General features: G+C 58.7%; 4 protein-coding genes across 4 annotated transcripts; 2 read left to right on the top strand and 2 right to left on the bottom strand.

The window, feature by feature from the left end:
* The first annotated feature begins 1,008 nt into the window (after positions 1 to 1,008).
* Positions 1,009 to 14,373, top strand: P4HTM (prolyl 4-hydroxylase, transmembrane). Its single transcript, XM_052679036.1, has 9 exons — positions 1,009 to 1,275; positions 1,346 to 1,427; positions 8,018 to 8,208; positions 8,697 to 8,793; positions 10,267 to 10,429; positions 11,981 to 12,166; positions 12,344 to 12,434; positions 12,830 to 12,953; positions 14,034 to 14,373. Exons 1-9 carry the CDS (start codon positions 1,009 to 1,011, stop codon positions 14,249 to 14,251), a joined length of 1,419 nt encoding a protein of 472 aa, XP_052534996.1. The 3' UTR covers positions 14,252 to 14,373.
* LOC128078565 (secreted frizzled-related protein 5-like) lies at positions 2,990 to 6,875 on the bottom strand. Its single transcript, XM_052678902.1, has 4 exons — positions 5,878 to 6,875; positions 5,482 to 5,654; positions 4,794 to 4,880; positions 2,990 to 4,377 (listed from the first exon to the last, which is right to left on the bottom strand). Exons 1-4 carry the CDS (start codon positions 6,204 to 6,206, stop codon positions 4,043 to 4,045), a joined length of 924 nt encoding a protein of 307 aa, XP_052534862.1. The 5' UTR covers positions 6,207 to 6,875; the 3' UTR covers positions 2,990 to 4,042.
* Positions 14,373 to 18,956, top strand: WDR6 (WD repeat domain 6). Its single transcript, XM_052679034.1, has 6 exons — positions 14,373 to 14,439; positions 14,534 to 16,889; positions 17,068 to 17,163; positions 17,283 to 17,399; positions 17,577 to 17,695; positions 17,772 to 18,956. Exons 1-6 carry the CDS (start codon positions 14,373 to 14,375, stop codon positions 18,269 to 18,271), a joined length of 3,255 nt encoding a protein of 1,084 aa, XP_052534994.1. The 3' UTR covers positions 18,272 to 18,956.
* On the bottom strand, positions 18,828 to 23,026 carry DALRD3 (DALR anticodon binding domain containing 3). Its single transcript, XM_052678892.1, has 13 exons — positions 22,797 to 23,026; positions 22,433 to 22,722; positions 22,086 to 22,360; positions 21,810 to 21,868; positions 21,608 to 21,730; positions 21,179 to 21,249; positions 20,817 to 20,875; positions 20,564 to 20,646; positions 20,063 to 20,186; positions 19,903 to 19,961; positions 19,691 to 19,804; positions 19,434 to 19,502; positions 18,828 to 19,287 (listed from the first exon to the last, which is right to left on the bottom strand). Exons 1-13 carry the CDS (start codon positions 22,965 to 22,967, stop codon positions 19,168 to 19,170), a joined length of 1,617 nt encoding a protein of 538 aa, XP_052534852.1. The 5' UTR covers positions 22,968 to 23,026; the 3' UTR covers positions 18,828 to 19,167.
* Positions 23,027 to 24,718: the final 1,692 nt, after the last annotated feature.

The raw sequence follows: 24,718 nt of genomic DNA, 5'->3' as shown, positions 1-24,718 counted from the left end.
TCTCTGGGAAAACAACAGCACTTTGTTGCAGGGTGACTGCTGTATCGATGTCATGCAGAGTTACAAACTCCAGGACAGAACCTGCAGAGCACAGGGAGCGTTGGCTCTTTGTGTAAAGTGGCGCTGCTTGAAAGGCAGCAACTGGAAGGAGTTGCAGTACCGATAGACGGGGCTAAGTTTTTCTCCCTTCTAACGGGTACGCAGCCCTATTCGAGTCAGCAGGGTTATGTGACCATAGGTGCTCAGTGGCTCAGGAGCCATTCATTCAGAGGTATAAAATCCCCTTTGATGCATTACTGCTACAGATGTGGAATGTTTGCTCTTTTCCTTTCTGCGTTTGTCTCCCCCTGCCCGCCTGCCGTCTCTCCATCCGTGCACCCGGCGCTCTTCGTTTCGGCTTTGCTCGTGTTATGCTTTGGCTGCCTCACCTCTGATGGTCCTCAGGCTTCCCAGACTGTAACAAAAACTTTTTTACTGATAACATAAACTGCATGACTGCTGCTCTGTCCTCGCGTAGGGCCGGGGGCAGCAGGAGGTTTCTGTACTATCGCCTCGCACTCTACATTTTAGACTTTTTAAGCAGGTGAAAAATAGAACTTTATTTTTAAATGAGGCACTGGTTCTGGGAGTTCCTTTCCTCGCCCCGCTCCGGTTGAGGTCGCGGGACAGTGCCGGAGGAGGCTGCCGCGTAGCCGCACACGCCGCAGGAGGGCTGCGAATCTCTTTCCTCCTCTCTTCTCTTGCGGGCACCGGATGGGGGCGGGGGCGGCGGAAACCGCCCTGGAGCCGGTTGCCAGACGCGCTCCCTCGGTTTATTTGCAATAAATTGTGACTTTTTCACTTCGGACGCGTCCCGGCTCTTCCTTGGCCTTGGAGACGCGCCGCCCCCCCTCGCGCCGCACGTGTCTCTTTCCCGCCGCGCGCGCGCCGGCCACGCCCCCGCCGCGATGACGTAACGCGCCGCGCGGTTGCCGTGGTGACGCGCGGGGCCTGGCGGGCCGGGGCGCGATGGCGGCGGCGGCGGCGGCGGCGCGGGCGGAGAGTCCCCCGCTGCCCGGCCCGCCGGGGGGCCGCCCGCGGCCCGTGTGCTCGCGGCCCTACTTCCTCGTGCTCATGGTCTTCGCTCACCTCTACGTCCTCAACGTGCTGGGGCTGCTGCTCTTCGTCCACCTCAGCGCCGGCGACGCCGGCGGCGGCCCCCCCGCCTCCGCCGCCGCTTCTCCGCCGCCTCCGCCGCCGCCCGCCCGCGCCCTGCCGCGCCTCGAGGGCATCAAGGCAAGGCCGCGGGGCCGGGCGCGGGGCTCGGGGCGGGGCGGGCCCCGGCTCACCGCCGCTCTCCCCGCAGGTGGGCCACACGCAGCGGGTGGAGCTGGGGCCCGGCCGGACCCGCGCCGTGCGCACCCTCAGCCTCAAGCCGCCGCTCTTCGGTGAGTGCCCGCGGATCGGAGCCCGCGTCCCTGCCGCGTGCCGAGAGCGGGACGGGCGGCCGGGGAGACCGCGGGGCGCGAGGGTGCGGGGCGGGAGCGCGGGGCGGTAAGCGGTGGTAAAGCGGGGCGGCGCCGGTGCCCGGTGCCCGCCGGCTTTGTGCCCTCCTCTGGGTTTGCTCTGCAGCGCGGCCGCACCGCGTTTCCCTCTTGATGGTTTGCAGCCTTCCCCGCGTCGCTGCGACGCTCCCTAGGGTGAGCGCAGCCCCTGCAGCCCCTGCAGCCCCAGCCCCGCACCCCGTGCTGCGGAAGTCCGCTGGGAATGCACCGGTTAATTTGGTGATGGAGCTCGTATTACTGCAAAGGCAGAGCAGACCTGTTGGCACTGAGCTGGTGATGCTGGGGGCCTTGAGATGCTTTTCCAGTACCTGAGCTTTTCTCTGACTCGGAATCGATTATACAAACTGAAAACCTGGCCACAGGTCAGAGCATTTTCTTACTAAATTCCTTTAATGCCGTAAGTACCTGTAAGAAATATACAGATCTGTTTTGTCATTTCCACATATGCAGTGTTCGTGGCTCATTTCTAGCAGGTTCTCCATCAGACATTCATTGAACTCAGCCCTGGAGCGCATACTGGTTGTGAGACCCATGACACAGGCTGGGCAGTGGTTTTCCTGCTCCAGTTGCAACCTTCTGTGTCCCGCGAGTGCTGCTCTGCTGGACTGATGCTGGCCTCCAGGAGGGCACCCACAGGCAGCAGTGGTCCCACAGCCCCTGATATGACTCAGGCACCTCTGTCATCTTCTGGGGCAGGCAGTGCCTTCTGATGCTGGCTCTGGGGACAGCCCTGGGCAGGCAGCATTTCAGATTCCACCCAGACTGCTCTCCTTTATCCTCTGATAGGGAAGCCCTAATTTAGAAACCTTGACTCGTAAGACAGCTCTTATCTCCCAGATAGACCTGCCAGGAGCCAGCTGTGACTTAAAAAGAATTCCAGAGACCTCTCTATCTACGCAAACAGCACCGACCTAAATTAAGTGTTTTAAAATCCAATTATTACGTCTCTGTTGTTTAAATTGGCAAAGGTGTGTATTTAATGGGGTGGTGTTAGACAAAGCCAGAAGTCGCTGGCAGAGCTCTTGAAGTCCTGAAGGGGATTTTGCTGAATGAGAGCCACTGTAGGGAGAAGTGGCTGCGCTGTGATCTTTGCTTTCAGCAAAGCAGGGTGTTGTGGGGCTGTGGGCAGCTGGCTGATGGCCTAATGGGAGCTCTGCGCTCTGGGGCTGGGCACCACAGGGAGCGCACAGTTTGTTGTTTTAAATGTGGGTAAGTCATCTGCATTGAACCCGAGCGTATTTCATGGAGCTCTCAAAAAGTCCCTGCCCTGTTTCCCCATCCCCTCCCCCCCTCTGGTTATGAGACATCATTTCTAAGCTTGTAAGTCAGACCATCTGTGCGCTGCTTAGTTGGGAAACACCAGTAATCAAATAATCCCATTAATGGAAAACAAATATCAGACAAAGCCTTTTTCAACCTTCAGAGCTTTTACTTGTTGTGTTTTCAAAACGCAGTCTGTTCAGAGGATGCTGCCATCACAGGGACCACCTGGCAGCAGGCCCTGCGGGTCGGGCGGCAGTTTGCGAGACGAGGCAGCGGGGAGGAATAAAAATAGGAAATCTCTCTGTTTTTCTTCTGAGCCTCAGGGAAAAAGAAGTAATTGCTACACAAATGTCAGAGCGCAGCTGAATTGCAGTGCGAGTGCCGTGAGTGCTAATCTCAGCCCATATTAAATCTGAAGAGACAGTCTTGGCTGGGTTGTTGCTGTGCTTTACGAGCACAGGGAGGCAATGTGTCTCCATCAAAGCTGGTGGTTCTCTCCACAACTGAGGCTGCAGGCTTTGAGCACAGGGAAGAACGTATTTATCCCCAGAGCTGTGTGGTTTTTTTATTTTTTGTCATTTTTATTTCATTCTCAAGTTTAATCCAGTGTAGAAAACTTTCCATGGGCAGTGCTTTGTCAGACAGTAGAAATCCAACTCATTTTCTCACTCGGGGATTTGCAGTTTTCTGCTTTCTGCTCATGTTGAGCTGTGGCTGTATTCACTGGTGAGAGCGATTCCCAGTGTTGTTGCCACCTCTCTCAAGGCTCTGCGGGTATCTTCAGTAGCTCCACGGTTACCAGAACGTTCTGACCCAAACTGAATGAAGTCAAAAAGCGGTCATTCCCAGTTATGCAGAAATCCTCAGCTGTCTGCTGTGTGCTCAGGAGGGGTTGTTTCCTTTCACCTGTGCAAATGCCCATGTTATTAAAGGTGTCTTCTAGTCTGCTCGCCTGCAGATTTCAAGGCACTGATGCTGCACAAAGCCATCCATTGTAAGTCCTGGATTGGCAGGACCTTGCCGTAGGAATATGTTAAGTCTGCATCTCTAAGCTCTGCCTCGGGAGAAGGGTTTTAGTTATCTCAGGGATCTGTAGTGAGGCCCTACCTGCTGACTATGACTGCTTTGATTCACCTAAAAATACTGAATGTACGTCTCCAAAACACCAGCTGCCCGGGGAAGGAGTTTTCTAGCTGTGGGGAAGGGAGCCATTTCTTAGCATTAGGATCAAGATCTCAGACCTTCCTGCCGGCCTGCTCGGGGCAGCGGTGATGTTTCCATCTCCGCACGGCCTGGTGCAGGTTCCTGTTCTTCTTCTGCCAAGCGTAGGCCTTGTTCACCACCACTTTGTCGCTCTGCACTTCTCCGCTGATGACAAAGACCCCCGCGTGAGTGCCTCTCATGATGTTGTGGGCGCAGGTAGCATCGATGTCCAGCCACTGCTGCAGCCTGCCTGGGATTTCAGTTCTGAGGAGCGGGCCGTGCTTCAGCACCTCCACCCTGGAGGGGTCCAGGTCGAAGTCGGAGACGGTTGTGGTCGTGTTCTTCCTGAGGATTCGGATTTTCACTGCTGGAGTGGGGGAAAAAGAGCTGTTAGTTCTGTTTACATATCATAGCTTTTGTGCTGCTCCTCTAACGTGGTGACACGTCCTCCCAAACCCGTGCAATTGCAGTGATTGTGGAAAAGTTCTCAGCTGAGCTGAGCGCTTCCAGCACTGAGCACTGTTCTTTCCACCCTGCTTTTCTCATGAGCGCAGAAGGCATAGCAGCACTGTGGCATGGGCAGAGTGCCTCCAAGGAGCAGTAGCACGAGCAGCAAGTCCTGTTACTTAACAGGTATGCTGAGAACTGATCATCTCTGCAACCTGCTTGTAAAAGACGTGATTCCTCCAAGTCAGTTCTTATGGCCAAGCCATTCTTGTGCATGTCACAGCTTCACTGCTGGAGGCCGTGCCGGCTGCAGGGAGGGCAGGTGGGTGTACTCACTGAAATCGTTGGCACAGAGGCTGTCCAGGATCTCCCTGGTGGTGCTGGCCTCTTCCAGCTCGCAGTCCTTGCAACTGGCTCGAGGCACTGCTGCAACAGAAAGCTGGTTAGAACGCCTGTTGCTGGAAAAGGCATCATACGGTTTTGACATCTGCGAGTGGTGGCTTGTAGTTTTGAAATGGTGCTTCCTCCTGAGCTAGCCAGCCCCAGGATAGGAATGTTAAGCTCCCGGTCTCATGGTGGGGCAGGCACTGCTCTCTGTGCTTTGTGGAGGCTGTGTTCATTGCTGCACGTTGCCGTGACGTTGCTTAATGAATGTCTGCTGCTTTTCACCTCCTGGACAGACGCACTGTGAGCTCCCATGTCTTTTAGACTTCTCCCCTGCCCCAAGCACCACTGTCTGAGGGCACCCAGGTAGTGATGAGCAGAGCTGAGGGAACAAGCTTCAGCCAATGTCACACTCCTTTTCTAGTTACAGTGCAGTTCCCATAGAGGAAAAACTAGAATTTCCACTTTTCTTTTTAAATATAGCTTAAAGCCAGAAGCTCTAGGAACTAGGCTGGAACTTTATGATCCTTGAGGTCCCTTCCAACCCAAGCCATTCTATGAACACAGGCAAGGCATAGGCTCATCCCTGTGAGTATTCAGCATTACACATGGGAAAACATATGAGAAAAAAAGCCCTTACTTCTCCTGCTGGAGGAACTTTCATCCGTGGAGACGGCAGCGATGCACAGCTCGTGGTCTGCAGGGAACTTGTTGCAGTTGAGGATTTCAGGCCAGGGGTAGCCATAACAAGCCATGACGGGTGCACAGCTCCTCTTGACGGCCTCGCACAGGCTGCGGCACGGGTAGATGAGCCTGGGGGGGGAGCAGGGAAGCAAGCAACAAAAGGCTGTTCTGGAAATTGGACGGGAGTTCTGTTCTCCCTCAGAAGGGGGGAGAGTCCCTGCTGGGTAATCCCATGTCCCCTCACTGTGCTGCCTGAAAGTGGCTGTGATCAGATTGCACGTCCTTTCTCTCAGGAGGCGAACGCCATCGCTGCTGGGGAGCGATGCGGAACGAACTCATGCAAATGCCTTACCTGTCCAAGCAGATGGGCGCGAAGAGGGAGCAGAGGAAAATCCTGGCGTCGGGATGGCACTCCCTGGCCAGCAAGGGCAGCCAGCTGGAGGACTGCTGGATCACCTCCGGCATGGTCTCGTGCTCCAGCAGGTTGGGGATCCTCATCTCCGAGTAGCCGATGTCGTAGCACAGGGCCATGCCGCGCGGGATGGCGGTGCAGCTGGAGGACCTGCGCAGGTAGCTGGCCCGCCCCCCCGGGCCGCCCCACAGCAGCAGGCGCAGCAGCAGGCCTGGCAGCCACGGGGCTCCCCGCCTGCGGGACGCCTTCTCTGTGCTCGCAGCCCTCATGGTGCTCGGAGTGGGCTCGCAGCACACCCAGACTGAGCTGCTCCAGCCCGCAGAACGCCTTTTATAGCCTGCGAGCCACCTCCGTGGCAATCCATCCTCATTAAGTGCGGCCCTTTCAGAGCCCTCTTGGGGAAGACAATGCTCCAATTTTCGTTTGCCAGCGGCCCCGATTGTTTGGATTTTAGCAGGGGTTTGGCTTAGATCAGCAGGTGTGGAAATGAGGGCAGCTGGGGAGGAGTGAATGCCTTGGCCCTGTGTCTTGGGGCTCTCTGTTTGACACCAGTGCTCCAACCCAGCCCCTTTCTCTTGCTCCAGGATTAGTCATTATTTCATAAATCCCAATGTTTTCCTCTCTTTTGTTTGTTTTTTTTTTTCTTCTGAAAGCAATCAAGTGTTGCTCAAAGTCAATTAGGAGGCATTTGTTTAGCTGGACCCATTGTTGAGCGGGATGAGAGATAGGATGGTCTCACAGCCAAAGTTAACTGTTTGGGAGAGCAGTGGGCACAGGAACCAATTTGCAGCTGGGAAGGAAGGCTGTTTGCACTGCGGATTGCCAGCTCTTAGCTGGAAAGCCCCTCACCTTGCAACCTGCCTGGCAGAAAGCGCTTCCTGCTAATGCAATTTCTACCTAGTTACGAAATCCCATTACCACCACTGAAGAGAGGGATTGTCCTTCCTCCAGCATGTAATTAAGATTCCAGAAGCTGTCATTATTTGAGCCCGGTTTGAGGAACTGGAGATCCTGGGACTGTTGCTTGCCAGTGGGTATGGTTGGCTCTGACCTGATGTGAGGCCGTGACGCTCGGGACAGCGGAAGCTCTGGCCCCAAAGCCCCCTCTGTTACAAGGACATTGTTTTGCTGGTGGCAGAAATTGTGTCCTCAGAGGGATACAGCTGCATTGTGTCCCCGGGGCTTCCCAGGAGCATCGCATTTTCTACAGGGCCAGTTCTGGTATGCACTTAAGAGGCCAACTGCTTACTGACAGTTGGAGCTGATAGGGTTGATTTAAGGTCGTGGAAGTAATTAACTTTTATTTTTTCTTTCTCCCTTTGAGGATTGCTGCTGCAGCTGGGATGTGATGTGTCCTCAGCACACACCTGCAGGGCTGCAGTTTAGAGAGCAGGACTTTGTGTCTGAAAGCACTTACAGAATCATTAAGATTGGAAAATACTTTTAAAGTCACCTAATCCAGCCCATCACAGCCATATTCACTTAAGCCTGTCCTGTTCTGATGGCTGTACTTCCTCCCCCTTCATTTAGGGGAATGAATGAGAATAAGTCAGGAAGTTGTTTGAGTTTCCCAGTAGAGCAGTGTGCTAGGTACCCCCAGAAGGAGTTTGGTTGTTTGGGAGGTGCTGCCTGCTCTGCTGCAGAGCAAAGGAGCATGAAACCCTAGCCATCCTCGCTTCCCCTGTAAGGACTTCTGGCCTCCCTTCCTGTAAAACAGCAGTTCTAGACTGTGATCCACATGTAACCTTTGAAGTGATAAATCGCAGTGATATGCCTGTGTTTGTTCGCTCCTTTGTCCATTGTGGTGATTTGCAAGAAAATAAGGGGCTTGACCCCAGGATCCAAACATTGAGGAATGGCTGCTGTAAAAATACCCATCTCCTGGAGCTCAGGTGTGAGATGTGTGCTGTTGTAGAGCTCTTCGGGTAGAAAGATATATATATTTGACTGTCCTACTCCCCTGGCTTGGTAGGACGTTTCTAAATTTTCCTATTTTCCTCTCTTTTCAGTGGCCTGCTGTTAGTATTTGTCCTAATGTAACAGTTCCTCAGACTCTGTTACTGCTCGCATTTTCCTGCAGAAATTCCAGACTTCCTGACAGAGGAGGAGTGCAAACTCATCATCCATCTGGCACAGCTGAAGGGGCTGCAGAAGAGCCAGATCCTACCAACGGATGACTACGAGGAAGCCATGGAAATGATAGAAATCAGCCAGATGGATTTCTTCAATCTGCTGGACCACAATCAGGATGGGCAGCTGCAGCTCAAAGAGGTAGGGTGCATTTCTTCTTGTGTGTGTCCCAGCACACTGAGTTTGTGCAGCAGAGCTGGCTGTGCCCTCCTGCAGCTGATGGGGCTTCAGAATCATCCACAGTAACAATCCTGGGAGGGGAATAAGGAGCACCTTGTCCACAGCTCTTCAGCAGCCTTGTCCTGCAAGGCAGCATGCATTGGAGTAGGTAGAAGGATGTCGCTTCTGAATTTCACAGCTTGTTGAGAGCTGTACCATATCCACCTAAGGATTGGTTAACTGAGCTTCAGCAGTCATTTGCCACCACCTAAACTGGAAATGAAAATGCAGATCAGCCGACAGCGTGGCTGCCCGATGATCTCCATTCAAATCCGTGTGCAGAGATGTGCTGACGCCTGGCTGACTGATGCACTGCAGAGGAGAGCTGGCCAGGCCTCAAGCAGGAAACTGTGAGGGTTGCATTAGTACTGGAAACCAGTGCCCAGTGTTAATCTGCTTCTGAATTTCAGGTGCTGACTCACACCCGCCTTGGGAACGGCAGGTGGATGACCCCTGAAAACATCCGAGAGATGTACACTGCAGTCAAGGCTGATCCTGATGGGAATGGTAAGAGCAGCTCCTCAGGAATCCCCATGTGCTCAGCAGGGGACGCCACACACAACCTTGCAGGGAGAAGCAAATGCCATGTCCCTGCCCAGGCCTGTTGTACTAGATGGTCTTCCAAGGAAAATAACACTGCTTTAGAGACTTAGCAGAAAGTAAAATTGGTGTAGACCTCTCAGAAGCTGCTCTGGCTCTGACCATGTAGCTCTCATCGTGTGGGCTGCAGCTCTTAAGGTGTTCCCCCCTGCTTTCAAAGGGACTTTTACAGCTGTCTGAGAGAGCTGCTTCACTGGCAGAGGGGTGCAGCATCGGTGGACTCAGGGTGGTGTTGGTTAGCTTTTAGTGCTGATTCCATCTCTGCTACTGCTCTGTTCTCTGTGTTACTCCCTTACCCTGGTCTCCCTCTGGCCTGGACGTGCACTCTAACCTTTGCTGCTCTAATTAGAGTGCCCTCAATTAAGCAACTCTCCATTTCCTAATCAAATTAAGTGAATGCACAGGCGGTGCATGCTCTCTTCCAGTGACCTGGCATTGAGAGTGCCATAGAGGAGCTGCTTTGGAGATGAAGTAGGCACAGTACCCATGTGAATGCCTAACTATCCGGAGGGCACCCCGAGCACCCACGCTGGTGACATTTTTGGCAGGGGTAGGAGCGTATGACTGAGTTGCCAATGGCTTTTCCACCGTTCCGGATGTTTACGAATGAAAAGTCCTGTTAAAGTGCTTTTGGCAGGACCTTGCTTCCAGAGTGCTGCTTTCCTCCATTGTCACATCGGTGCGTGCCGCTGAGGGACCAGGTCACGACCTGGATGTGGCACTGTGTTATCAAATAAGGGGAAGTGGGGACTGGGAGATGTGAGCGGGGCATGAGAAACAGTGACGTGGGTGATTTGCTGACAACAACCAGCACCTGGGGAGCTGCCCTGGGCTGACCCTGGTGGCTGGGCCTTTCCCCATGGCCGCAAACAGCAGTGTGTTTGCTGCCTCCCTGAGCTCCTCTCTCTGTCCCTGATGTGTGCTGGCTGCTGGGCATGTGCTGCTTCCCTGCTTCTCCAGAAAGGGAACACAACAAACGGTAAGGATTTCTCTGAAGCTAACAGAGGCAAAAATCCATCCCTTGCCAAGCTCAGCTGAGTGCAAACAAGAAACCTCCTTTTACCTTTTGTTTTTCTGTCTTCTATTTACATCGGATTGTACTGTGCTGTGTATCTCTTTCATGTTTTGAAATTGCACAAAAGCAGCAAAAGCAGAAGAATGTACTGCTTGTTGTTTGGGGCTTGTTTTTTTTAAATTGCCCTGCAAGGTCTTGTAGGAAGGCGGCCTGAGGTGTCCCCCTCTGCTCCATTTAAACATGTAAGTATCAAGTTGATTGTGTTTTGCCTGTTCTGGTTCTGACCTTAAGCTGCAACTGAAGGTTCTCTATCGCCTCGTGCACAAGGGGTGCCCAGGTCAGCCTGCTCCTGCTCTCTTCCACAGGCGTGCTGAGTTTGGAGGAGTTCAAGAGGCTGAACATCCGTGACTTCCACAAGTACATAGGGAGCCAGAAAGTGAAGACGAGTGACGCGGTGCGCAACAGCCAGCACACGTGGCTGTACCAGGGCGAGGGCGCACACCAGGTCATGAGAGCCATACGGCAGAGGTGAGGGCTCAGGGGGTGTGGGAACATGGGCCACCTGTGCTGGGAGATGCAGATGCAGACATGCTAATATTCATGCTTCCTAATTGTGTGGAAGTGTGGAGTATGAAGAGCAATGAGCGCAGTCGTGAAATGGGAAGAGGAGGTTTTCGTTAGAGCAAGGATTTGTATTGTCCCCTGGAAAAGGAAAAAGAAAAATCAAACCTTTCAGCGTAGCCATTCACTTTTGGGAACAGCCCTATAAAACCAAGAAGACTTGGCATTATATGAAATAATTCATTCTAATTAGTAAACGAGCTTACTGGGAGAAACTGCCCATTTCCAACGCTGTCTGGGTGCCAGTAGTTACTGTCAATTGCTTGAGTTACTCATGCATTTCACTGAGATCTGTCGTAGCTGTTCAGAGCTAACTTCATAATAAGCACGACTTTATCTCAAGCACACCGAGGTAGTTCAGTCATCGGAGCGCATGACCACGGGGCCTGTCCCAGCAGATGGGAGAACCTCCTGTCTTTCCCTTCACCTTGGTTTTGGTTCTGGGAAGAGTTAACCCAGCTCGCAGGCCAAATGGCTTAGCCGTGGTGAGTTTCAGATAATTGGCTGGAGACTCCTCGTTCTTGTGGTGCTGGTCCTCGCCCAGGACATGGGTGGGGAAAATCTGTCCCGAGGCTGCAGAACGGCTGCTGGCCACTCCTTTTCTTCAGCACATTCCAGAGGGAGAATGGGGTCGCATATTGCCTTAATTAGAGCAGACTGTGGCTGCCACTTTCTCTGTGCCAGCTCTCTGGCGCACGCAAGGCATCGGCACATCGCATTCATGCTCTTCAGTTTGCCAGCGTTAGAAAGCCCCTGCAGACCTGGAGGCGTGGTGCTGAAGGAGGCTGCGATCCCCAGTGGGATCTTGTGGGGCCTGGAGGAGCTCGGCCACCCTGCCTTGGTGCCACATTCTCCTAGGGCTTCACAGCTCAGAATTCCCAGAGCACTGAGTGTTCTTTGGCAGGTCTTGAGAGGTACCTGCTTGCCTTGGGGATGAGCTCAGATGTAGCAGTGGAAAAAACCCAGAGCCCTCCGTGGCCCTCTGCCCCGGGGGGAGGCTGTTCAAGGCAACAGGGAAAGGTGAGTTAGGTGATGAGAATATCCCTAGAGCTAGTCTCTCGTTCACTCTCAGCAGGGGCCCTGTGCTTTGCTAACTGTCCCCGAGGTCTGTAGCTGGTGTGCAGGAGTCCAGAGAAGCGCTGAGATGGCACGTGAAGGCTCCAGGGACACACACAGGAGGGATCTTTCTGAGCAAGCAAGGTCTTCATGAGAGCAGTCCTGCTGGAGATGCGCCCTTCGTTTTTGTTTTTTTATTAACCTTGAGGAGGAGTTTCTGAGCTGATGGTCTGACAGATCTGTAAGGAACCTAGTTATCTCTTGGCATGCTTGCTGCAGCCCATCCGTCTCTCCGGTCTTTTGGGGAAGGGGGTTCTCTTTCTCTGGATGTATTCTGTGCTTGGGAGTAGCGGCTGTCCTGGTGCTTGTGTCTTCCCCTCACCTGCAGTGCTGTCTCCCCAGGGTAATGCGCCTGACTCGCTTGCCCCCAGAGATTGTGGAGCACAGTGAGCCCCTGCAGGTGGTGCGCTATGACCAGGGGGGGCACTACCATGCCCACATGGACAGCGGCCCCGTCTTCCCTGAGACTGCCTGCAGCCACACCAAGCTGGTTGCCAACGAAAGCGCTCCCTTCGAGACCTCGTGCCGGTAAGGGCTGCTTTGGTGCAACTCTCTGTTGCCTTTGGAAAAAAAAAAGCCAAGGTAAACTGCGTGTCTCATGGTGTCCTGGAGGAGTGCTGTACATACGGCAGGGGATGGGCAGCCCCATGCAGCTCCTCCTGCTCCAGCTGTGTCCCCTGACAGCTGCTCTGTCCTGTCCTGCAGGTATGTGACAGTGCTGTTCTACCTGAACAATGTCACGGGTGGAGGAGAAACTGTCTTTCCTATAGCTGATAACAGGACGTACGAAGAGATGGTGAGTGGCTCTGTCCTTCTTGGGGGTTCTGGGTCCCACTGTGACTGTATTCACTGTAGAAAGGGGGTTTAGAGATGTGAGCCTTCTGAGCTGGCGTGTGGGAATGCTGAGCTTCACAGAGTGATTTCACTCAGAGGCCAAGGGAGGAGGTGCAGGGCTTTGGCAGTTCCCCACACCAATGTGTGAGGGGCAGCCTTTGGACCTTGCTGCCTTGACACAGGCTGTGCTCGCTTTAATCTGGGCACTTTTCTTCAGACTAAGATAACTGTAGGCATGCTGTCTGGTGATGCATTAAGGGACTCAGCACAGGGCAAAAGGACGCACAGCACAGCCCCTGTGCTTTGTTCCAGGTCCTTTATGACACCTTCTGTGTTGTTGTTGTTGATTTTGGTTAGTCTTTGATCCAGAATGATGTTGATCTGCGAGATACTCGGAAAAACTGTGACAAGGGCAATTTGCGAGTGAAACCTCAGCAAGGCACCGCTGTCTTCTGGTACAACTACCTGTCGGACGGAGAAGGTACGGCTCCAGGCCGAGTCTTGCTAGCACTGCAGAAGGTGACAACCATCTTCTAGGGGTTCTGTGGCTCAGAAGAGACCTTAAGGGGGTAGCTGCCTGCTAGTGGGATTTGCAGAGCCTCCCTGTCACCAGCTGAGCAGGAGCTTCCTGGCTCTCGGAGGCCTTTGTTCTCAAGCAGTGGGTCAGTGGCTCCTGGTGTCTTTGGGGGACAGGACTAGCCAGCAAACAAAGTCCTTGGCTGCACTGAGCCATCGCCAGATGCCTTCCGCCCTGCTGTGAGAGCTGAAAGTTCTGCTGGAGCTTGGGCCGCAATTCAAAATGCTTCACTGATGTGGCCTTGCCCACAGGGCTGGAAAGGGGAGGCAGACAAAAGCATGGCTGCAAGCTCTGCGGTGTGGGGAGGCGCGGTCCTCCCTGCCCTGCGCTGCGCTGTGCCCCACGTGGGGCCGAGGCCGCTATGGGGCAACTGCAGCTCTGTGACAGATGTCCTCGGGCTGCACTTCTCAGAGTGCTGTGTGGTTTTCCCTGGCAGCCAGGCTGGGGCATTAACTTCAGCCTTCCCGGCTGCTGATGAAGTTATGTAGTGTCCCAGGTCTCCTGAGAGTAGCCCAAGAGTTTCCATCTCGAGAAAAGCTACAGAGGAGGTTACGAGGCTGTGGGATGATAATATCAGGGCCACTGCTGTCCTGTCAGAGGAGCCTCGTTGAATTTTTATGGCCAAATTCTTCCCAAATGGAAAAAAGCTGCTGAAATCTGTCACAGAAAAGCTGAGATCTCTATAAAGGGTTGGAACTGGTGACGCATAATGTATGGTATGGCCTCAAACCTCTGGCTTCCATCCTCTCCTTTGGGGAAAAGTTGAGGAAAAGGGCAGCTGTGATGTGAAATGCTGAGGAGGCACAGAGGCAGTGCCTGTTCTGCAACCAGGGAACCCCCTGTGCCTACACAGGGTGGGGTGAGGGGGGATGTCAGGAGGGACCGTCGGGAGAAGCCCCCAAGCTAAAATCAGGCGTCAGCATTCAGCGGTGCTGCCTGGGCTGTGCCCAGCAGCCTGCAGCAAGCCGTGCTTTGATCCTGCAGGCTGGGTGGGGGAGCTGGATGACTTCGCCCTGCACGGGGGCTGCCTGGTCACCCAGGGCACCAAGTGGATCGCCAACAACTGGATCAACGTGGACCCCAATCGCCGGCGGCAGCAGCGCTTCCAGCAGGAGATGGAGCGTTATGCGGGGAGCGGGGCCGGAGCCCCGGGCGAATGGACCGTGGACAAAGCGTACAGCGGGGTGCACGTGGAGCTGTAGGCCGCGCTCCGGGGTGCCGCGGAACCTCGCGGGCGCACGTGGTCTTTTCCCGCGCTGGAGGGGGCGGGGCCACACGGCGCGCCAATAAAGCGTGCGGGGCGGGGCGGCGCTCCGCATCGAGATGGAGTCGGTAGCGTTGGTGGCGCCGGTAACAGCGTTGGAGTTCGCGGGGGACGTGCTGCTGGCGGGTGAGCGGCGGGCCGGGGAGGGGGCGGGCGCGGGCGCGGGGCGGCCGGGGAACACGGCGGGGGCGGCGGCTGACGCGCTGTCCGGCACCGGCAGGCACGGGCCCGGAGGTGGCGGCGTTCCTGCTGAGCGGCGGCGCGGCGGCGGGCAGGCGGAGAGCGCTGCGTGAGGCCACCGTGCGGGGACTGCGGGCCGAGCCGGGAGGGCGCGTGGCGGCGTTCGGCGGCGGCTGGCTGGCGGTGCTGGCCGTGAGGCGAGGCGGGCCGGGCGGCGAGGGACCGCGGTTGGCGGCGTGCGGCGGGGGGGCGGCGCGGCGGCTGGGAGCGCGGGTGTGGGAGGCGCGCTGGGCGGCGGGGGGGCGGCTGGCGCTGGCGCTGGGCGGCGGGACCGTGGCGCTGTACGAGTGGCGCGCCGGCGGCAGCTGGCTGCGGAGCGCGCGGTGCGGCGGGGCCGGGGCGGTGCGCTGCGCCGTGCTGGCGGGGGCGGGCTGGGAGCGGCTGGCGCTGGCGGCGGGCACGGCGGCGGGGACCGTGGCGGTGTGGAGGGCGGCGCAGGCGGAGACGCCGCGGAGGACCCTGCCGGGGCACCGGGGCGCGGTGCTGGCGCTGAGCTACGCGGAGCCGCGGGGGCTGTTGGCTTCCGCCTCCGAGGACCGCGCCGTGCGGCTCTGGGCCGTGGGCGAACTAGGGGGCGGCGGCGAGGCCGTCTGTCTGCTGGTGTGCTACGGGCACGGCTCGCGCGTGGCCGCCGTGGGGTTGCGCGGGCCGCGTCCGGTCAGCGCCGGGGAGGACGGAGCCTGCCTAGAGTGGGACGGCGGCGGCGGCGTGCGGAGCGTCCGGCGCGGGCACCGCGGGGCGTTGCGCGCCTTGGCTCTGCGGCCCGCCGGCGGCTGCCTCGCTACCGGCGGGTCCGACGGGGGAGCGCGGCTGTGGCGGCCGCGGAAGGAGGCTCCGGCGGAAGCGGAGACGCTGGGGGCCCCGGAGCGGCCGCGGGCGGTGCTGCTGGTGGGGCCGCGGCGGGTGCTGGCGCTGGGCGAGGCGGGCGGGCTGGCGGCCTACGAGGCGGCGGCGGGGCGCTGGGTGCCGCTGCTCGGCCCCGCCGCCTCCTGCGGGCCCCGCGGGCTGCTGGCGGCCGCCCCGATGCCCGGCGGGGCGGAGCCGCTCTGCGCGCTGGGCGGCGGCGACGGGCGGCTGCTCGTGTTCGCCCTGAGCGGCCCCGAGCGCGCCGCCAGGCTGAGGCCGTTCGAGGGACCCGTGCTGGGGCTCAGCTGGGCCGCCCGGCCCGGGCCGTCCCTCGGCCCCGCCGCCCTCGTGGTCTCCGGCCCCGGCGGGACCGTGCTCTGGATGGATGTTACCTGCGGCCCCGGGCAGGTGCCTGCGGTGCGGCTCATGGGGCGCTACCGGCTGCCACCCTGCAAGCAGCGCTGGCACACCTGCGCCACCTTCCTGCCCCAGAGAGGGCTGCTGCTGTGTGGGGACCGCCGCGGCTCCCTGCTCCTCTTCCCCTGTGGCAGCAGCAGCTCCGATGGCACCGACACAGGTACCCCGGGCAGTGAGGGCACTGCGAGCCAGTCGGAGCCCTCCTGCTTGTTACACAGCGAGGCTGTGCCCATCGAGAACCCTCTGTCCGTGCTCTTTGGGCTGCATGGCAAGACAGGGGTCACCTCAGTGACCTGCCGTGGGGACTACATCTACAGCACAGGCCGGGACGGCTGCTACCGGCAGCTCTGCCTGCGGGACCAGCAGTTGGAGGTACTGCAGAAGCACCGGCCCCGCAAAGGGCTGCAGTGGATTGAGGAGCTGCGTTTCACGCCCAGCGGGGACCTGCTGGTGCTGGGCTTCCACGCCGACAACTTTGTGGTGTGGAGCACAAGGAGCGGGGTGAACCTGCACTGCGTGCCCTGCGGCGGAGGGCACTGCTCCTGGAGCTACCACAGCAGCCCCGAGGCCGATGCCTTCGCTTTCATCAAGCGTGGGGACGTGATGCTGTACCACAGCGAGGCCGAGCCCTGCGAGCAGCGGGTGCTGCTGGCGTCCCTGCATGGCCGCGAGATCACCTGCGTGCGGCACCTGGGGGCCGTGCGGGCGCCTGGATGCCGCCCCATCAATGTCTTCATCACCGGCAGCGAGGACACCACGGCGTGCGTGCTGACACTCAGTGAGCTGACGCGTGCGGCGGTGCCCCTCACCAGGCTCAGCGACCACATCTCCAGTGTCAGGGCGCTGGCCTTGGCCGGCGCTGCGCTGCATAACGGCACCCAGCTCTGCTCCTTGCTGTTCTCAGCCGGCGGTCGCGCACAGATTGAGTGCTATCGGCTGCAGTGCGCTGCGGATCTGGAGGCTGAGGGCATGGTGAGCTGCCAGGTCACTCACGTGGCCTCCCACCGGCTGGATGAGCACTGGGACCGCATGAAGAACAGGCACAAGCTTGTCAAGATGGACCCGGAGACGAGGTGATGCTCGATGGCTGCCTGAGCCTTTGAGGGGATTTTGACTCAGTCCTTCCTCTCAGAACCCCCAGAGTGTTCAGAGCTGTGTCCTGTGCTGAGTTCATGCTGCTGCCCCCCCTGTCCTCCTACACGACAGCAGGTGCCGGGGGGGGCATGCAGCAAGCATTCTGTGTTTGCCCAGGTACATGTCCCTCTCAGTCGTATGCGGGACCAACAGCAAGCAGCTGCCCGTGCCCTGTACGTTCCTGGTAGCTGCATGCAGCGATGGATCAGTCCGGTGAGCAGTCAGCATGGGGCTTAGCTGCCTAGAGGTGCCAGCTCCGAGCAGGAGTAGGGTGGTACCTTGCAGCAAGGCACCTCTTTCTCCCAGAATCAGTTGCATCTCCCTCTGCCCAGGCTCTTTGTGCTGCTGGAGGCTGCCCAGAAGCTGCTGCTCGTGGCAGAGTCGTTCCACCACCAGCGCTGTGTGCTGAAAGTGGAGGCATTCCTGCACACGTGGGCAGAGGAGGAGAGGTGAGCCCTGGGCAGGGTACTGGGAGGGAAGCATTCATCCTTGTGATGCCTGTGCAACAAGAAAGGGTGATGGCAGTGGAGCTGGTGAAGGGAGGGAGGAAGGAAGTTGGGGCCATCCTTTCTGCTTGCCCTGGGTATCAGCATGGGGCTGGAGGCTGCCCAACATCTTCCTTCCAGGAAGCACTTCCTGTGTAGTGCAGCCACTGACGGCAGCGTTGCCTTCTGGGACATCACCAGGACCATCGCAGATGCAACAGATGCCCTGCAGCACTCAGAGGGAGAGATGCAGCCATTGGGTGGGTACAGCCATGGGCAGGGAGGATGTGCCAGCAGCTCTATGCACTGCTGTCCTGACCGAGCCTCTCCTTCCAGCCCTGGCCACCCCGCTGCTCACTGTCGTGGCTCACAGCTGCGGGGTGAACAGCCTGCACATCCAGGAGCTGCCCAAGGGACAGTTCCTGGTGGCCAGTGGCAGTGATGATGGCTCCATCCACGTCTGCCTGCTGGAGGTGACACGGGACGGTGATGAGGCCCAACCAGACACCTGCTTGCGCATCCTGGAACGCGTGGCGAGGCCGTGCAGCCACGCCGCTCACGTGACGGGGATCAGAGTGCTGCGGCCAGACCTGGTGCTCTCTGCCTCCGTGGACCAGCGGCTGACACTGTGGCGGCTGAGCTGGGACAGCCTGGAGGAGCTGAGCACCACCTTCTTCTATGTGCCTGACCTGGCAGAGCTGGACTGCTGGGAGGTGGTAGAGGCAGGTGGGGAGCGGTGCTGGTATTGCGTGCTCTGTGGGCAGGGCCTGGAGCTCCTGCGCTGTGCTGCCCTGGACACCCACTGCAAGCTCCAGTCACAGGGTGCTGTCCAGTAAAGGGGTGTAGTAAAATCCCTGCTCCCCATCTGCATGGGGACAATGAGAGCAAAGGAACGTCCCAGCACACTGCGCCAGGTGCCCTGTGTGTGTGCAGTGATGCAGCTGTGCTGTCGTCCTCGAGGAGGATGGACATCCCTCTGTCCCACAGGGAGAGCCAGGGCTCTCCACATGCTGGGAGGATTGAGGGCAGCAGGAGGCCAAGAAAGGTACAGAGCTGCTGGGGAACAGAGGGCTGCAGCACGCAGTCTGTTTGTTGTGCCCCGCCAGGCCAGCCCTATCAGAGCAGTCCTTCAGTGCCTTCGTCAGGCTGGCAGGGTTGTTCCTGTACAGCAGCAGACCTGCAGGCAGCCAAGGCACAGTAAGGATAAGAAGCTGTACACAGCCTTTGGCCAGACAGGCTGGACTGTGCTATTGGAACATGGGGCTGCTTGCAAGCACTGCTTAACCTTGCTCCTGCAGCAAGGTACTCCCACTCCTGTGCACAGCACAGACCTTTCTAATACTCATCTTTCCCTCCCCCTCCTCAGTTATCACTGCGAGGTCAGACACAGCATTTGTCCAGCAATAAATGTATTCAGCCCTAATGTTAGGACTTGGCACAAGGCAGGACAGCAGCCTTGAGGCTCAGGAGCTCTCTGCCAGCACAGAGCTCCCCTTCAATAAACAGCTTTGAGGGAACAGATTGGTGCTTGGCTTTATGGGTGCCTCAGTCCCTTGTGCTTCTTTCCTTTGTGGGCACTGAGGAGGAGGAGCCCCACAGTGAGATTCAGATGGACCCCAACTCCCAGTCTGACCAACAAGCAGCCCAGTGCCTGGCGTGGAAGGAAGTACCCTGTTCTGCCCCTTGTAGCACTGCTGTTTATCACTCCGTGGCAACAATCCTCAGTGGTGGCTTAGATCTGGCTGAGAGGAGGGAGGTGCAGAGTTGCCAGGGCACTATGGAACATGTCCCTCACTGCTCCCAGCAGCTGGAGGCGTGCAAACATCTGGTCAAAGAGGTGAGGGAATGGCTCCTGCAAGGAGAAAGGCGGTGAGGTGGCAGTTCTATTTCTTGACCTTGTTGTTTCTGCCCTCCTTCATATCCTGTTGCTGCAAGGCTGGCATCTTAGCAGCATCCAGGAGCAGCCCCCCAGTAAATGGCCTGGAACGTTTGACTCACCCCGAGAATGTGAACCCGGTTGTAGTAGGAGCTGAAATCCATGCTGAGCTGGATCAGGAACTTGCACACCTGCAACACAGACAGCTTGGGCTGATGCTGCATGGTCTGGCCAGTCTGGGGCCATCCTGCACAGCAGGAATAGCAGCGAGGGCATTGCCATCTCTTCCCAGGAACGCCCCTCAGCACTCTGCAGAAGAGCAGCCCTGCTCTGGGCTAGCACTGTTGGTGCTACAGGTGCTTTGGCACACAGCACTTACTGCCTCTGTGTTGGCTGTGACCCGGAGCCCCTTGCTGGGTGGGGGCAGCTGTGCTGCTTGCTGCAAGACTTCTGGGAAGGGCAAGAGGTAGTTGAAGAGGAGCAGCCATTCACCCTGTGAAAGGATTATGCCTGTCAGAGAGGGCCAGAAGCATCCATCCCCCAGAGCCAAGGGCACACTGCTTTCCACAGACCCTGTCCCTCAGCACTCACTTCTTCCCGGAGGCAGGAGAAGTTCAGTTCTGATGCTGGTGGCAGAGGTGGGTATGTGCCTGCAAAAGTGGTGAGACTGTGGTTGCAGCCAGGGAAGCCTTTGTGACTGCAGGTATGAGGAACAGCTGTTAGAGGTGGAAGAGGCAGGGCCAGTGCTCACCTCGCTCTACAGCCCGCTGGTATGTGTCAAAGAGCGTGGCCAGCCGGGCACAGTTGTACATCACAAAGGCACCACTCTTGGTTCCCTTTGTAGAAATGCTGCTGTCCTCCAGGTCCAGGGTGATCTGAGGGCAGAGACAACCTGCTGTCCAGGCTGCTTGGCCCAGGGCCATTCCTGGTGCATCCCTGTGTCTCCTGCTGGGGGAGCAGTACCTTCCCATCAGGTGAAGTGTGGCCACCAGCGTGCTGAGCACCGTGCCCTGCTGGGGCTGACAGGCACAGCCTACCAGGATATCAGCCCAGACATTTTATGTGATTTATCCTGAGAAAAACCACTCCCAGACTGAGCTTGGGGTGTCCAAAGTCCACACAGTGCCTCCTCACACCCAGTGCTACTTGTCCCTCTGCTCCCACCGATCTCCCAACCGTGCCATGATCCACAACTCCCTGAGCAGTACTGCTTGCCTGCCTCCCACTACGCTGCAGCTCTGGGCTGTTCTACCTGGCTCCGGTGGGCAGTGCTCAGCATCTCAAACCTGATGGCAGCCACCGTCAGGATATCAATAACCTCAGTCCAGGCCTCGTCTGCAGAGAGAACACAGGATGGAGGAAGCTGTGTGGTACCGTGTGCCTGCCACTTCCAAAGCCCCAGGTAGGAAAACCCATTGCAGTGAGGGGGCTCTGCTGAAGTTGGTATATGGACACCTCCCCTGCCCCGACCCCCCTCCTCCACAGCCTGCAGAGCAAACCCTCACCTTGTGCAAGCTCCCCATATTTCATGACAGAGGCTTCATACATCTGGCGTTTCCTGAGCCTGGGAGGAGCACACAGTCACTGCTAAGCAGGCTGCATGGGGCATCATTCCTTCTACAACAGAAAGCTGGCCAACCAAGGGCACACAAATCCTGCCTGGAGCAGGACAGAGACAGCAACGCTGCTGCTGGCAGTAATGAAGAAGCATTGCTGAAGTCCTCTAGAAAAAGCCCCAAGGTTTAGAGAAGCAGAAGAGAGAGACACACTAGGACTGCTGCCTGTAGGGCCAAACAGAGCACAGGCAAGACATGCAGACATGCAGCATGGCATGGCAAGGCAGGCTCCTTGCTCAGTACCAACTTACTGAAAGTAATGGTCTGCACTGATGGGGGATAAAGGGTTTGTCACCTTCACTGGTCCACAGACAAGGTGCTTCTGAAAGAGAGGAAGTGCTAGGTGAAAGAAGCTCCTTTGTAATGTAGTGCAGGAAGAACTGTGCCTACAGAGCTACCAGGAAACTGTTCACATCCTGGGAATGGGTACCACAGGAAAAGAGGAAACCAGAGTTAGAGGCTGCTAAAACAGCACTGCATTAGTTAAAGACTGTCCTTTTCTAGCTGTGTTCTGCAGTTTTCTCCTATCCCTCCTTCTTTAATGCTAAAATCCCAAGGAAATTGGATGCCAAAGGGAAGGGAAGACTCATAAAGGCACAAGGCTGGGTCTCAGCATTCACTACAGGCGCTAAAGATGGGCTGACGCATGAACCACAGTGCAGAGTGTAGGAGTTCCTCACCTGCAAATCCATGCTGGCTGCTGGATCCAAAATCCTCCATAATAGATCCATTTGCTGCTGCTGGAATTCCTCCTCGCAGCTCACTATGTGCACCACACTGCAGCAGCTCCCCTGGCACCCTGCCTGCAGCACAGCACAGCAACAAGTTCAAACACTGACAGGAGAGAGAGAAAGCAGCAGGCGGCACCAGGGGGTCACTCACCATGCCCTGCAGCACAGCTTGCTGCAGTTCAGCCAGGGACTGCAGCTTCTCCTCTGTCACTGAAAGAAGGGAGGGCACTCAGTGGGACAAGGGGCTTATTCCATACCATATGGATCTGTCCCAGGCTGCCTCCATTTATGGCTCAAACCAGAGGAAAAGGAGGAAGCAATTTGCTTCTGTCCCTTACTCTCTGTAAAACCAACGGGAACAAAGAACCCGGCCCACTTGCAGCCTTTCTCCCCTGCTATCATCAGCAATACTCCATGTGTGACTCACCAAGGAGGACTCCCAGGTTGGGGTCATAGCCTTCCAGGCCCTGCTGCTCCACATAGCTCTTCAGGTGTACTTTACAAATGATGTCCTCAGGTGGCGAGGCCATACCTGACCCCCTTTCAGAATGTGTGGCATAGTGGCACTGGCTGAGAGACTGCTTCAAGGCTGACAGAGTCTCATGGCAGGCTGTGCTGCTGGAAGGCCATTCCACACGGAGCTGCTGCAAGACCTCCTGGCTCCGCTTGTCGGTGGCAGCAGGCACCAGGAACGTGCTGAGCCTGCGGGAGCGTGAGATGTGGGCACGGGCCGGGGAGCGCGGGCCGGGCAGGAGGCGAGGGCAGAGCGCTCACCCTTGGGCACGCAGCAGCTGGGCCAAGTGGTCAGCGAGCAGCACGGGGCGCAGGCGGCGGGGCGTCAGGCCTCCGGGGCACCGCAGGGCCGGACAGTGCAGCACCACCGCCGCCTGCGGGCCGGGTAGGGGAGCGGGGCCAGGGCCGGGCTGGGGGCCCAGCAAACGCCGGAAGGCCTCGCAGCGCCGCAGCCGCACCTCCAGCCCCGCCGCCGTCTGCCGGCAGCCGCGCACCGCCAGCACCCCCGGGCCGCCCAGCGCCGTCACGGCCGCGACGACATCGGAGGGCACCTACGAGTTGGAGCGGTGGTCAGCACACCGCCCGGCCCCGCCCCCCCGCCGCGGCCTGCTGCCGGCCTACCGACCTGCCCCCCGGCGAAGGCGGCCCCGAGCGCAGCCCGCGGCGCCAGGAAGTCGCGGTGCCGCAGGTTGCGGGCGCTGCTCTCCTTCACCCAGAGAGACGCGGGCCGCCCCAGCGCCACGTTCAGAGCCCGGAGCGTCGCCGCCAGCCCCGGCCGCTCCTCGCCCGTCTCCATAGCAGCCCGGCCGCCGCTTCCGGTGAGAGGGAAGAAGTGACGTCACCGACGCGTCGCCCACGTGGGTGCGGCCGGAGGGGCGCAGCCGCCATGTTGAGCGCGGCGCCCACGGGCCGCCATCTTGGGCTCGGGCGGCCATCTTGGAGGAGCCGCCATGCTGGGTGTGGCGAGCGAGGGGCCGCCCGTGTCTGAGCGGGGGGTGGGCGCACGTGCCGGCTACAGCCGCGCTCCGCGAGGCGCTCCGTGCCGCGTCACCGAGCCGGTGTCAGCGCTGCACCGTCACGGCGGATCGTCGTGTCGATGTCGTCGTACCGTGCCCGCAGGGAAACGGCAGCGCATCCCGGGGCCGCGCCGTGCCCGACGCTCAGCCCGAGCCGCGGGGCGACGCGAGGGCAAAGCGCGGCCCGGCAGCGCCGCCCCACTGCTGCGGCACGGCGGGGATGGCGGGGCCGGGACGGGACGGGGGCGCGGCGCACGTGGCTGCCCGGGGGAAGCCGCGCCTCGTGAGCGGCTGTGGCCGGGCCCCGTGGCGCAGGGCGATGGCGGCCGTTGGATCGCGGTGTCCCGCGGCGCTGCTCCGAGCTCAGTCTCACTTCCCTCCCGCCGGGGCCGCGTGCCACCCCGCAGGGCCCACAGGGCTGTTTTGCTCGTATCCAGGAAGCACCCAAACCCCTTGGCGGCGCGTGTCCCCCCTCCTTCCTTCCCTGCGGGGGGGCCGTTCGGCCCGCAGGCCCAAACCGGTTCCTCCAGGGCTCACGTTCCTCTGTTTCCCTCGTTGCGGGCGCCCTCGGGGACCTGGCGGCTCCTCATTGTTTTCCAGGGGGCTGAGAGCCAGAGCGCTGTATGGATGGAGCCCCGGGCAGCCCCCGAGGTGGGGTGCTCCCTGCACCACCCACAGCCAAGAGGTGATCTGAGAACTGCTGCTCACACAGACCAACTGCTGACTGTCCGCAGGGCAGGAGCCACTGGGGACCCCTGCCCGGGGGGTTGCAGCCCTCAGAGCCATTTGCTGGGGCTGGCAAAGCTGGGTTGGGGCTGGCTCCCTCACTGTGGCCCAGCACGTGGTTGCACTGTCCCTGCCTGGCTCCTTGAAGCAGGGGCAGAGGGCTCCTGGAACAGCCCAGGGGGACTCAGAAGTGCAGAAAGAGCTTAGGACAGACACGACATCCCCGATGGCTCTCTGGCTGCGTGCTCAGCGGGAGTGATCGTGTCATTCCAAAGCTGTCTCTCTCCAAGGGCCGGATCCTGCTCTCCCGCTGCCCATCAGCACTGGGCTGCATGGGCGGGTGGTGGCACACAGCTGGTGCAGCATTCTGTGGCCCAATGTGGGCAGCCACATCCCCGCAGCCAGCCAGGGCCCCGCAGCCAGGCGGCTCATCCCCAGGAAGCAAGCTGCTGTCTTTAGGAGCATGAGAACATGGGGAACCCCCGGCTGTGGTGCGTGGGGCTGAGCCACGATGCTGCCTGCTGTGCCCCATCGCGCAGGGCCCGGAGCAGCGGCTCCGTTCCAGTGCACGGCAGCGGCTGCTGAGGCGGAGGCGCGGGTAACGAAATCCCAGGGCAGCTGGGCGCAGCGGGGACAGCTGCTTTTGGGATTCCGTTGCCCGTGCCGGCGCTGCAGAGGGACGGACGCAGGGGCCGTTGCTGCCCACCTACAGGACGAGGGAGAGAGGGCGACTTACCCGGGTGCCGTGGGGAGGGACGTGAGGAAATGGCTCCCAGCAAAGCCCCGGTGGGGTTATGGCGTGTGG

Source organism: Tympanuchus pallidicinctus, unplaced genomic scaffold (assembly GCF_026119805.1).
Source record: "Tympanuchus pallidicinctus isolate F22 unplaced genomic scaffold, pur_lepc_1.0 scaffold17, whole genome shotgun sequence".
Lineage (NCBI taxonomy): Eukaryota > Metazoa > Chordata > Aves > Galliformes > Phasianidae > Tympanuchus > Tympanuchus pallidicinctus.
Note: the sequence above shows the minus strand (reverse complement) of the source record. Positions and strands in the feature narration are given on the sequence as shown.